We start from the raw sequence: 13,253 nt of genomic DNA on the forward strand, positions 1-13,253 counted from the left end.
CTCCTGTACCTCCTGTTCTCTTCCATACTGACCTATAGATGGGTTCAACGGTCAACACTGATTAATATACAAGAGCTACTGCTCCTGATATAGACTGCATATATAACACTCTTACTAAACAAACCAACAGACCATTTATGTCCATTGCTGTCTAACCAAGCAATACAGCGGACATACTATCTCATCATTAATTATACAAAAATAAAACAAATATTTGGTATGTTAATGTTATTACTTGCAAATTATGACATTATCTACAAAAAACGAATACATTATCTGCAGATTTTTTAAATATTACACAAGGAAATATGATCTAATATTACCATTATCTGGTGGCTATTACATTAGAATTTATGCTAACATTATTTGAATGTTTGATATAAACCAGTCAGTCAGTGGCATCTACAGGACTGATGACCAGTGGGGATGAGTTTCTACCAGTGTAATTATTACCTGGGCTGAAGAATGGATAGAGTTTCTCAGTGAAGGTGCAGCCAGTGAAAGAGTAGATATGAGACCTGGCCTCCACATTGTAGAAGGAGACCTGACCCTCCTCATAATCCACAAACACCCCCACCTTCTGAGGCTTCTCTCTCAGGTAGAGGGGGACAGGGGGGACAGCACCAGCCCAGTAGTCTCCATTCCTCAGCATCACAGTCCAGTATCCATCCTCAGGGTTCAGGTAAATCGTCCCTTTTCTGTTGATGGACTCTCTGGCCACTCCTAAAGACCAGCCAGTCTTCTCCTTCACCTGCACCTCATGGTAGAATCTCCCTGAGGAGAAACCCTCCTTTCCCAGGACACAGACAGAGATATCAAACCTCTCTGGGTTGTAAGGGAGATGCTGCCATATGTCTCCACATCTAACTTGTTTCATGTCTTCAGACAGGATGAGTTGGGGATGTGCTGTATCAGGATCTAGAGTCACATCCACTGTGGAGAGAAACACACACTTTATTAGAATTACAAAATATTAGTGGATATATAACATAAGTCTAGGGAACTACATTTTACTGTATAATACATTATTCTCTGACATATGGCTATTTTTGCAATTGGTCATGATATGTAGACTAATGTAATGGACTAAATCCCTTTGTGGCAGACACAGGGCTGTTCATTAAAATGACTAACTGTAGAGTAACACACTGACCATACACACACAGGGCTGTTCATTAAAATGACTAACTGTAGAGGAACACACACTGACCATATACACACACAGGGCTGTTCATTAAAATGACTAACTGTAGAGGAACACACACTGACCATACACACACAGGGCTGTTCATTAAAATGACTAACTGTAGAGTAACACACACTGACCATACACACACAGGGCTGTTCATTAAAATGACTAACTGTAGAGTAACACACACTGACCATACACACACAGGGCTGTTCATTAAAATGACTAACTGTAGAGTAACACACACTGACCATACACACACAGGGCTGTTCATTAAAATGACTAACTGTAGAGTAGCACACTGACCATACACACACAGGGCTGTTCATTAAAATGACTAACTGTAGAGTAACACACACTGACCATATACACACACAGGGCTGTTCATTAAAATGACTAACTGTAGAGTAACACACACTGACCATACACACACAGGGCTGTTCATTAAAATGACTAACTGTAGAGTAACACACACTGACCATACACACACAGGGCTGTTCATTAAAATGACTAACTGTAGAGTAACACACACTGACCATACACACACAGGGCTGTTCATTAAAATGACTAACTGTAGAGTAACACACACTGACCATACACACACAGGGCTGTTCATTAAAATGACTAACTGTAGATTAACACACACTGACCATACACACACAGGGCTGTTCATTAAAATGACTAACTGTAGAGTAACACACACTGACCATATACACACACAGGGCTGTTCATTAAAATGACTAACTGTAGAGTAACACACAGACCATACACACACAGGGCTGTTCATTAAAATGACTAACTGTAGAGTAACACACACTGACCATACACACACAGGGCTGTTCATTAAAATGACTAACTGTAGAGTAACACACTGACCATTTACACACACAGGGCTGTTCATTAAAATGACTAACTGTAGAGTAACACACACTGACCATACACACACAGGGTTGTTCATTAAAATGACTAACTGTAGAGTAACACACTGACCATACACACACAGGGCTGTTCATTAAAATGACTAACTGTAGAGTAACACACTGACCATACACACACAGGGCTGTTCATTAAAATGACTAACTGTAGAGTAACACACTGACCATACACACACAGGACTGTTCATTAAAATGACTAACTGTAGAGTAACACACTGACCATACACACACAGGGCTGTTCATTAAAATGACTAACTGTAGAGTAACACACACTGACCATACACACACAGGGCTGTTCATTAAAATGACTAACTGTAGAGTAACACACACTGACCATACACACACAGGGCTGTTCATTAAAATGACTAACTGTAGAGTAACACACTGACCATACACACACAGGGCTGTTCATTAAAATGACTAACTGTAGAGTAACACACACTGACCATACACACACAGGGCTGTTCATTAAAATGACTAACTGTAGAGTAACACACACTGACCATACACACACAGGGCTGTTCATTAAAATGACTAACTGTAGAGTAACACACACTGACCATACACACACAGGGCTGTTCATTAAAATGACTAACTGTAGAGTAACACACTGACCATACACACACAGGGCTGTTCATTAAAATGACTAACTGTAGAGTAACACACACTGACCATACACACACAGGGCTGTTCATTAAAATGACTAACTGTAGAGTAACACACTGACCATACACACAGGGCTGTTCATTAAAATGACTAACTGTAGAGTAACACACACTGACCATACACACACAGGGCTGTTCATTAAAATGACTAACTGTAGAGTAACACACACTGACCATACACACACAGGGCTGTTCATTAAAATGACTAACTGTAGAGTAACACACTGACCATACACACACAGGGCTGTTCATTAAAATGACTAACTGTAGAGTAACACACACTGACCATACACACACAGGGCTGTTCATTAAAATGACTAACTGTAGAGTAACACACACTGACCATACACACACAGGGCTGTTCATTAAAATGACTAACTGTAGAGTAACACACTGACCATACACACACAGGGCTGTTCATTCAAATTACTAACTGTAGAGTTACACACTGACCATATACACACACAGGGCTGTTCATTAAAATGACTAACTGTAGAGTAACACACACTGACCATACACACACAGGGCTGTTCATTAAAATGACTAACTGTAGAGTAACACACACTGACCATACACACACAGGGCTGTTCATTAAAATGACTAACTGTAGAGTAACACACACTGACCATACACACACAGGGCTGTTCATTAAAATGACTAACTGTAGAGTAACACACACTGACCATACACACACAGGGCTGTTCATTAAAATGACTAACTGTAGAGTAACACACACTGACCATACACACACAGGGCTGTTCATTAAAATGACTAACTGTAGAGTAACACACACTGACCATACACACACAGGGCTGTTCATTAAAATGACTAACTGTAGAGTAACACACTGACCATTTACACACACAGGGCTGTTCATTAAAATGACTAACTGTAGAGTAACACACACTGACCATACACACACAGGGCTGTTCATTAAAATGACTAACTGTAGAGTAACACACTGACCATATACACACACAGGGCTGTTCATTAAAATGACTAACTGTAGAGTAACACACACTGACCATACACACACAGGGCTGTTCATTAAAATGACTAACTGTAGAGTAACACACTGACCAGAATACTGTCTGATTGTTCTGATTGGTCTAAAACACAACAAACAATAAGTAGCTAACACTACTTGAAGGGTGTTTATACCACCTTTAGGAAACCAGTCATAACATCATTATGCTGCAATATCATTCATAACAAACTTCACAACTTCTTCGCTAACTATCATTCATAAGTAGTTTTGTTTTCAAATCCCCTTGAACACATGTTTTTATCCATTGTAGAAGTTTGTATTTTACTGTCTCAGTACCCAACCCCCTAGACACACTAGTCAAGCAACAAGCTGGGAGCAGCACAGCCTCAGAGCATTACCCTTGTAGGTTAGAGGTTAAATGATTTGCTTAAGACAACAATGGGAGTACTTTAGCTAGATGTGCTTGATTGAGCTTGCAATGAAAATAATGGAATAGTTCCAAAAGTGTAAACCCTGTCCATCTCACAGGCTCAAGCCAAGACTTCAAGTATTATTTTAATCCAGGTCTGGATGGGACCCGAGCAATTGATAGCATTGTAACATGATAAACAACCTTGCTTGAGACCTGAAGTCACGCCCTAGTTCCACAAGCTGGTAGCCTAGGGGTTGAAAGTGGTGGGCCAGTAACTGAAAGGTCACTGATTTAAGCTGACTGGTTGTAAAATCTGTCGATGTGCCCTTGAGCAAGGTACTTAACCCTAATTGCTCCTGTAAATCACTCTGGATAAGAGCATCTGCTAACTTTAAGCTAATGACTACATGCTCAGCTGACTAAAATATATATGCTTTATCTCAGGAGCCTGGCTTGCAACATTACTTTAGCTTGTTGCAGTCTGACCAAGCTTGTATCATCCCTCTCACCTTGGGTCGGGAGGCTTGATGTTGTTATAGGGTGGCTACATTGACTTGGCACTTCATAGATGGACAGGTGGGAGCAGGAGACTCCACTCTCTCCTGCTTGACACTACACAACAAATAAGATACTATAGTTCATATATTTATACATTCATTCATTCATTTGTTTTACTTTGACCTTTATTGTAACATATTACAATGTTTTATATATTTACATTGTTATTGGTTTTGGGACGTTGTTATTGGTTATGGGCTGTTCCTCCAATTCTGTGCCTTTTGAGATGTGGAATTTAGTGGAAGAAAAATGTTTGATTTCACCAAATTTTAACATTCTGTCATAAAGAGCACATGTTCAACTTCATAAAAAACACGTTTTCCCATCTCAAGAGGTTATTATTATTATTATTATTATTATTCTACCTTTATTTCAACAAAGAACACAGACTGAGACCAAGGTCTCTTTTACAGCTGGGCCCTGCGTATACATGTTTACACATACAGTTTAGGTACAATGATTAAGAAACTACACAAGACAAACAATACGATCACAGATAACACAAAAAAATACAGCAGCAGATTATTACATTTACAGGTTATTCCTCTAACAGCACAAGAACTTCCATTACCCGAAACAGTTACAAGCAATACAAAAATAAAAATCCTCCAATAAATGTTAAAAATGGGCAAGGGGGACAAGAGTTAAATAACAAAATTACTATAGTAAGTGCCTATTAATTTCCAAATAAAGTAACAGAATTTCCTACTTCAATCAGCCATAAATCCCCTCGTGACATGGGCAATGGAAGCGTGTTGTGTTTATCTATGGGTAATGCTCGACCCGCTCAGTTTCCCACAACACCAGCAAATGGCCAAAAAGAGTACAACCAGCACACCTGCTTTTACAATAAGATTTGACTATTAGATGTTCAATGTTTCTAGTTTTGGGAACAGAAAACTGTAGAGATCAAAGGTTTCATCGATGAGAAAATGCACAGAATGTCAGACAAAATCCATCTCGTTCCATCTCCCACCAGTGGGCTTCCTCTCATCACCATATTCTGTAGTGAGTGGAAACACCAACAGGCTGCTTCACATTTATCCATCCAGTGATATATCGGTCTCATTGCTCTATCCGTGCCAATGTAACCGATGTGAAATGGCTAGTTAGTTAGCGGTGGTGCGCGCTAATGGCGTTTCAATCAGTGACGTCACTCGCTCTGAGACTTGAAGTAGGGTTTCCCGGCTTCCGCGGCTTTTGTGGCGCGATGGGTAACGATGCTTCGTGGGGTGTCAGTTGTTGATGTGTGCAAGGGTCCCTGGTTCGAGCCCGGGTTGGGGCGAAGAGAGGGACGGAACCTACACTGTTACACCAATGCAGTAAGTAAGCAGGGAGGCATGTTGGATTCAGGCGGCCATATTGGATTAGCAATCAACCAAAGTTTAGGGTGTCAAACTAAATTCCTGGAGAGACGTGTGTCTGCTGGTTTGTTATTTCCTTTAAATGTGTCCAATTAAGACCTAGACAACCAGCTGAGGGGAGTTCCTAACTAATCAATGAATTACCTTAATTGATCAATCAGTAGAAGGGAGGTGTAAAATAAATTCCGCAGACACCCGACCCTCGAGGACTGGAGTTTGACACGTGCTTTAGGCTAATACTTCTAGTCACACAAATATCCCTATCAAACATATAGGATATTTACATGCAACAAATAGACAACACAATAAAAGACAGGAGTGAATGTAGTTTACTTAAACATTTTAATGACATTATTAATCAGTCCAGATGGAGAAGAGAACAGTAACGTTATGAGAAAATCCTCTACATGTTGCTAGTGCTGTACAGTCAGAAAGAGAGACATAGAAAGACCAGGGACACACTGGGAAAATAAAAGCTACTTCATTCAACCATTTTGTTATGACATGAGTTACCAGAAGGTGGTTACAAGTATTATGGTATTCACATAGTGCAAAGGACACACTGGTTGTCATGGCTCCAAAACACACTGATGAGAGTTAGAGAAACCTGCACACAGCCAGAGTACATTTTAGTACTAGACACACCATCGTTATCACCTGTATCAGGGAAGGGCTCAATTCAACTAATGAATAAAATCCTCATAGAAAACATGGTCTGTTTTCAATTGACAATTTTTTTTTCTCAATTACATTTTTGTCAGTTGAATTTCAATTCACTTCCTGAATTGAAAATGAATTGACCCAACGCCTGACTGTGTCTATTTAATACACAACCCTCTCTCATCCCTCCTTCCTTCATATTGCATATGACCCAGCATGCCACTCCTTTACATGGCCTCCTCCTCCATCTAATAACACATAACTTGATTTCTATATCATTTACCATCAAATTACATGATCAACTTATTCAGATGTTTTCTATCAAATGGCTTTAAGAAAAAGGTGATTGGGGTGTTTAATATACTGTAGTTCAATCATTTTATTTACATGGTTATAACTGGTGAGGTGGATAATTACTTCATGAATATTCAGAGGCTCCTGTGGTGCCCACCCCCCCGCCCCCTCCTCCTTTGACCCTTGTGTTACCAGTGAGTCACATGTCCTGGGTCAGGTTGGACTACCTGTCAGCTTCAAACCCAAATAGTCTCTGATAATAGCTAGTTACAGTACATTTACCTGTCCACCCCAACAAACACGCACACACACACGCTAACACCGGTCAATGGACTGGGAGCTAAAGCAAATGAAACCAGAGGGCTATAGTAAAACACAGAAGTCAGCTAGCAACAACAAAAAACTATCCACTCAGAAAACAACCCCAAACAGATTAACACTAGTCAATATTATCATCAATATTACAGGTTAAAAGTCTCAGAAACAGCTGTACAGGTTATGTACATCATACATTTGTTCTAGTTTCAGTTACTGTTAGTATGTCATGTGACATGTCATATCATTCATGTTTTCAAGGGACACGCCATTACTTTTTAACATGCCATTTTCACATTAGTAGACATTGGTTTGGTCCTGGAGATAATGACTATGAGGTTAAAAAGTGGTGAGATGTCCCTTTAAATCACACCCACTGAAAATAATACATGATTACTGTGATGGTTGACCAATGTCAGAAAAACATCGTGTAGGTTTGTAAATTACAGCAACTTTCCCAAAATTCCAAGGTTGGAGGATTATGTATTTTCTGCTTATTCCCAACAGATTCTGGGAACCTTCCAACCGGGATTCCTGGAAAATATGGGAATTTTGTAACCCTAACAAGGTTTTAGATTGGTTTTGGGAGACAGCCTGTGTATCCAATCAGGGTGATGCTGCAGATAGAACCACCATGAATAGACCTGATGTGATTCCTCTACATGTCAGAGAGGCATGGCTGTTCTACACAATAAGATTTTCTATCTGAACAACGCAGCCCAGGTGATGGGCGTAAACTAACCTCAGGTTGCAGGTAGTCCTAAAGCCAATAGGAAACAAATACACAAGCAACCAACCAATAAGTATCCTACGCAAGCTCCTCCCTCCCAGAGCATGTTATGACGACACAGTGGGGGAATAAACAAGGCCGACAGGTCAGAACAGAATGAAGCTGTATTGTATTGAGATAAAGCTGTAGCAACACAGTGGGGGAACATATGAGGAGGCAGATGAAGGTAATAAACATGGGAAGGATGACAACGATGTAACATAAGTCTTTTGATGATAGGACGGAGACACACACACACTTCCAGCTGTAAACTCTCAGCAACCTTCTGCTTGGACTGAACCAGCAGACCTTCACTATGAATAACCCAGGGATGACAGAGGGAGGGTGGCTCTCTGAAAGGAGGGAGACTTCTCTTCTAGTTAGTCTTTATAGTCAGCAGTCTCACTGACAGTTGTATCATCTCCATGGCTCTGCGTCATACAGGCAGACAGAGGGGAAGCCTCTCCTCGCATCCTCTTCCTATCCTGGGGAAACCTGGAGTGGTGGGAAGGGAACCAGGGCTTCCCTTAGCCAGACCAGACCAGTCGATGCCAGACCGACCAGACCAGTTTAGGTGAGGCAGTTGTTTCAGGTCCACATCAGAGAGAGGAGGATGAGAGGAACAGAGGAGTCTATCCATCAGAGAGACCAGGAGAGATACTGCTGTCTGTAGTTTGAAGGTTGGTCTGTGTGTGTGACTGCGTATCTGTGTGTGTGTGTGTGTATGGTCTGATTCCTGAGATAATGTCTGAAGTCCAAAGTTACAGACAGAGAGGAGAGGAGAGTTGCTGGTTCAACTGTGAGAAAGAGGGAGGGGGGGTGAGAGTGTGTGATAGAGGTGAAAGAGTGCAGGTTAGGGAAACAGGTGTGAGGGGGGGAGCGAGGAAGACAAGTGATGGAGTGTACACAGAGCGAACTTAGCGAGAAACAAAAATGAGAAAGAGGGAAAGAGGGATGAATGAGGTCTAAATCAGCCAGTGATATTATTGGCCTCCATCTTCTCCATCCTCTCCAGCCCAGTCTCTGCAGAATCCAACTCCTCTTCCTCCTCACTCTGTACTCCCTCCTCCTCCTTCTCTTCCTCCTCCTCCTCCTCCTCTGTGCTGTCCTGGCTCTTCCCCAGCTGAAGGTTCTCCAGTGTCTTAGACACCCAGGACTCAATACGGCTGATGACCGCAGGCACCTCCACAGAGATGGGCTCTGGTGTGTACTCTTCCTCCTCCTCCTCCTCCTCTTCCTCTGCCTCCTCCAACATACCGGGGACCAGGGTGGAGGTGGTGGAGGTGATGGAGGAGTTGAGGAGGTCCCTGCAGCTCCCATCCAAACTGCCTGTCTCCGTGCTCTGCTGGGAGGCCAGCTCCAACCGGTCGTCTGCCCGGCCCTCCTCTCTCTCCCCCGGGCCTGAGCCTGGAGCAGGGACAGCTGCTCTGAGCTGAAGGGTAGTGGAGTAAGGGCTGCGGTTGGTGGTGGTGGAGGGGGGCTGGTTGTCTCTCTGGAACCCAGAGGAAGCAGCAGGATGGCTGGGTTTAGCCTCCACAGGCTCCAGCCCATCTGACGACTCCACCATACTCCTCCAGTTTGTCTCTGAGGAGAGACATTTCAGATGATATTCACATGTAAAGAGAGAGACCTCTATGATCTCAGAGATGGGTCAGAGTCAGGGTTAAAGGTGGGGATCTTACCGTACTCCTTCTCGTTGACCTCAGAGATGGGTTCAGAGATGACGGAGCAGAAGGAGATGGCGGAGGCAGCGGAGGGGTTCCTGGAGTGGCCCATGTGGTGGGTGACCTTCTTGACGTTCTTCAGCGCCTCCTCAGCCTGCTCCTGCTCCAGCGCTGACACCATGTCCTTGTAGGACTTACGAGCATCCTCCGTCAGAGACACTAACCGGTTAAACAGACCCTGGAGGAGGGTGGAGAGGGAGGGGTGGAGGACGGGGAGAGGGGAAAGAGAAAGACATAACATCAAGACTTTACACACTTCCATTTGCTTTTTTTCTGTAAAAAAACACACCAATTTACAGTATTAACAGGCGTTATAAACACGCAGACAGGTTGTGTTCAATGTCTTACCTCTGCTCCAGAGAAGTTGAAGACGCCCACCACACTGACCGGCACCAGCTTGTTGACACAGCGTCCCAGAGCCTTCCTACCCAGAGCAAACACAAACGGGATCTCCTGTTCTCTGGCCATGGCTATGACGTTGTACAGAGCCTCATCTAGACCCCCTGCAATAGACAACACAGTCACTAGTTATGTAGAAGATTTGATGCAGCCTGTGCTGAGCATATCAATATGCTGCTGCCCTCTGGTGGACACTTAAATGGCGATTGGGGATGAATATTTGAAATATTCATAAACTTAGCATGCATTTGGAACCCCACACCCCAAGATCAGGGTCATGTTCAGTTAGGCACACTAGCTAAATGCTTAGCAACCGCAAAAACAAAACCCTGTGTTCTTATTGGACCTGGTTAAATAGTACACTCCGTGGTTCACTCCATTTCAAAAACATAACCCAGGATTATTGACAAGAATGACCCCTGACCTTTGGCCTGGATCTTCTCACAGTTGGGTGAGATGAGGACACACTTGATCTTGTGGAGCTTCATGTGTTTGGTGACCTCTCTAAGGCCCATGACCAGTCTGCGTTTGGTCTTGGCTTTGCTGGGGTCCTTCTGATAAACCCTCTCCTGGAACCGGACCAGTTCCTGCAGCAGCATCGTCACACTCTCATCTATCTCCTTATTCAACACCTGGTTACAGTACCTGGTGACAGAGAGAAACACACACTAATATCAAACACACACAAGATAAAACACATTCATCTATCTCCTTATTCAACACCTGGTTACAGTACCTGGTGACAGAGAGAAACACACACTAATATTAGAAAAACACACACAAGATAAAACACATTCATCTATCTCCTTATTCAACACCTGGAGACAGAGAGACTAATATTAAAACATACATCAGACTGTTAAACAGCCGTCACTAACACAGAGAGGCTGCTGCCTACATACAGACTTGAAATCGTTGGCCACTTTAATAATGTATCTTACATACTCATCTCATATGTAAACTCAGCAAAAAAGAAACGTCCAAATAACTTCACAGATCTTCATTGTAAAGGGTTTAAACACTGTTTCCCATGCTTGTTCAATGAACCATAAACAATTAATGAATATGGAGCTGTGGAACGGTCATTAAGACACTAACAGCTTACAGACGGTAGGCAATTAAGGTCACAGTTATTAAAAAACTTAGGACACTAAAGAGGCCTTTCTACTGACTCTGAAAAACACCAAAAGAAAGATTTCCAGGGTCCCTGCTCATCTGCGTGAACGTGCCTTAGGCATGCTGCAAAGAGGCTTGAGGACTGCAGATGTGGCCAGGGCAATAAATTGCAATGTCCATACTGTGAGACACCTAAGACAGCGCTACAGGAAGACAGGACGGACAGCTGACCGTCCTAACAGTGGCAGACCACGTGTAACAACACCTGCACAGGACCGGTAGATCCGAACATCACACCTGCGGGACAGGTACAGGATGGCAACAACTGCCCGAGTTACACCAGGAACGCACAATCCCTCCATCAGTGCTCAGACTGTCCGCAATAGGCTGAGAGAGGCTGGACTGAGGACTTGTAGGCCTGTTGTAAGACAGGTCCTCACCGCAACAACAACGCCAATATGCACAAACCCACTGATGTTGGACCAGACAGGACTGGCAAAAAGTGCTCTTTACTGACGAGTCGCGGTTTTGTCTCACCAGGGGTGATGGTCGGATTCGCGTTTATCGTTGAAGGAATGAGCGTTACACCGAGGCCTGTACTCTGGAGAGGGATCGATTTGGAGGTGGAGGGTCTGTCATGGTCTGGGGCGGTGTGTCACAGCATCATTGGACTGAGCTTGTTGTCATTGCAGGATATCTAAACGCTGTGCGTTACAGGGAAGACATCCTCCTCCCTCATGTGGTACCCTTCCTGCAGGCTCATCCTGACATGACCCTCTAGCATGACAATGCCACCAGCCATACTGCTCGTTCTGTGCATGATTTCCTGCAAGACAGGAATGTCAGTGTTCTGCCATGGCCAGTGAAGAGCCCGGATCTCAATCCCATTGAGCACGTCTGGGACCTGTTGGATCGGAGGGTGAGGGCCATTCCCCCCAGAAATGTCTGGGAACTTGCAGGTGCCTTGGTGGGAGAGTTGGGTAACATCTCACAGCAAGAACTGGCAAATCTGGTGCAGTCTATGAGGAGGAGATGCACTGCAGTACTTAATGCAGCTGGTGGCCACACCAGATACTGACTGTTACTTTTGATTTTGACCCCCCTTTGTTCAGGGACACATTATTCAATTTCTGTTAGTCACATGTCTGTGGAACTTGTTCAGTTTATGTCTCAGTTGTTGAATCTTATGTTCATGCAAATATTTATACATGCTAAGTTTGCTGGAAATAAACAAACACAGTTGACAGTGAGAGGACGTTTCTTTTTTTGCTGAGTTTATATACTGTATTTTAAACCACCTACTACATCTTGCCTATGCCGCTCGGTCATCCCTCATCCATATATTTATATGTATAGATTCTTATTCCATCCCTTTACTTAGATTTGTGTGTATAAGGTAGTTGTTGTGGAATTGTTAGATTACTTGTTAGATATTACTGCACTGTCGGAACTAGAAGAACAAGCATTTCCTAATACTTATCATCTGCTACCCATCTCCTTATTCAACACCAGGTTACAGTACTTGGAGACAGTGATAGAGAGAGGGACTAGGGTTAGGTAACATTTGGGGAGGCCTCTTCAACGATATGCTACTCCAAATATTGCGATATCCGATATAATCGTTTTGCGCCGTTAATGACAACATTCCAGACTGTGCAATTTAAAAAAAATCGTATTTACGATATTAGTCACATTATCATTAAATAATCGTAGTATGGCAAAAAAAACAAGGCTTAGTTCATTAATTTTGGCTTGAAAATGCACAGTTTTGATTTGTACATTTCAATTAGAGTACAGTCTTGCACATCACAATATATCGTCAATGTCAAATATTACAATATTAGATTTAATCATATCGGCCCAAC

At 42.9% G+C, this 13,253-nt stretch overlaps 2 protein-coding genes across 4 annotated transcripts in view; both read right to left on the reverse strand.

Annotated features, from left to right (window-relative positions):
- Positions 1-388: 388 nt before the first annotated feature.
- LOC115167496 (E3 ubiquitin-protein ligase TRIM39-like) lies at positions 389-8,622 on the reverse strand. Its single transcript, XM_029721944.1, has 2 exons — positions 8,556-8,622; positions 389-933 (listed from the first exon to the last, which is right to left on the reverse strand). The coding sequence occupies exons 1-2, from the start codon at positions 8,620-8,622 to the stop codon at positions 389-391; spliced, it is 612 nt and encodes a 203-aa protein (XP_029577804.1).
- Positions 6,437-13,253, reverse strand: part of secisbp2l (SECIS binding protein 2-like) — a 38,850-nt gene continuing 32,033 nt past the window's right edge. For all 3 annotated transcript variants that reach the window (XM_029720935.1, XM_029720934.1, XM_029720936.1), the window contains exons 16-19: positions 10,697-10,917; positions 10,222-10,376; positions 9,832-10,051; positions 6,437-9,733 (exon numbers count right to left, since the gene is read on the reverse strand). In XM_029720935.1, coding sequence (XP_029576795.1) covers positions 9,120-9,733; positions 9,832-10,051; positions 10,222-10,376; positions 10,697-10,917 — 1,210 coding nt within the window. In that variant the 3' untranslated portion in view covers positions 6,437-9,119. The remainder of the gene's footprint in view (positions 9,734-9,831; positions 10,052-10,221; positions 10,377-10,696; positions 10,918-13,253) is intronic.

Source organism: Salmo trutta, chromosome 29 (assembly GCF_901001165.1).
Source record: "Salmo trutta chromosome 29, fSalTru1.1, whole genome shotgun sequence".
Lineage (NCBI taxonomy): Eukaryota > Metazoa > Chordata > Actinopteri > Salmoniformes > Salmonidae > Salmo > Salmo trutta.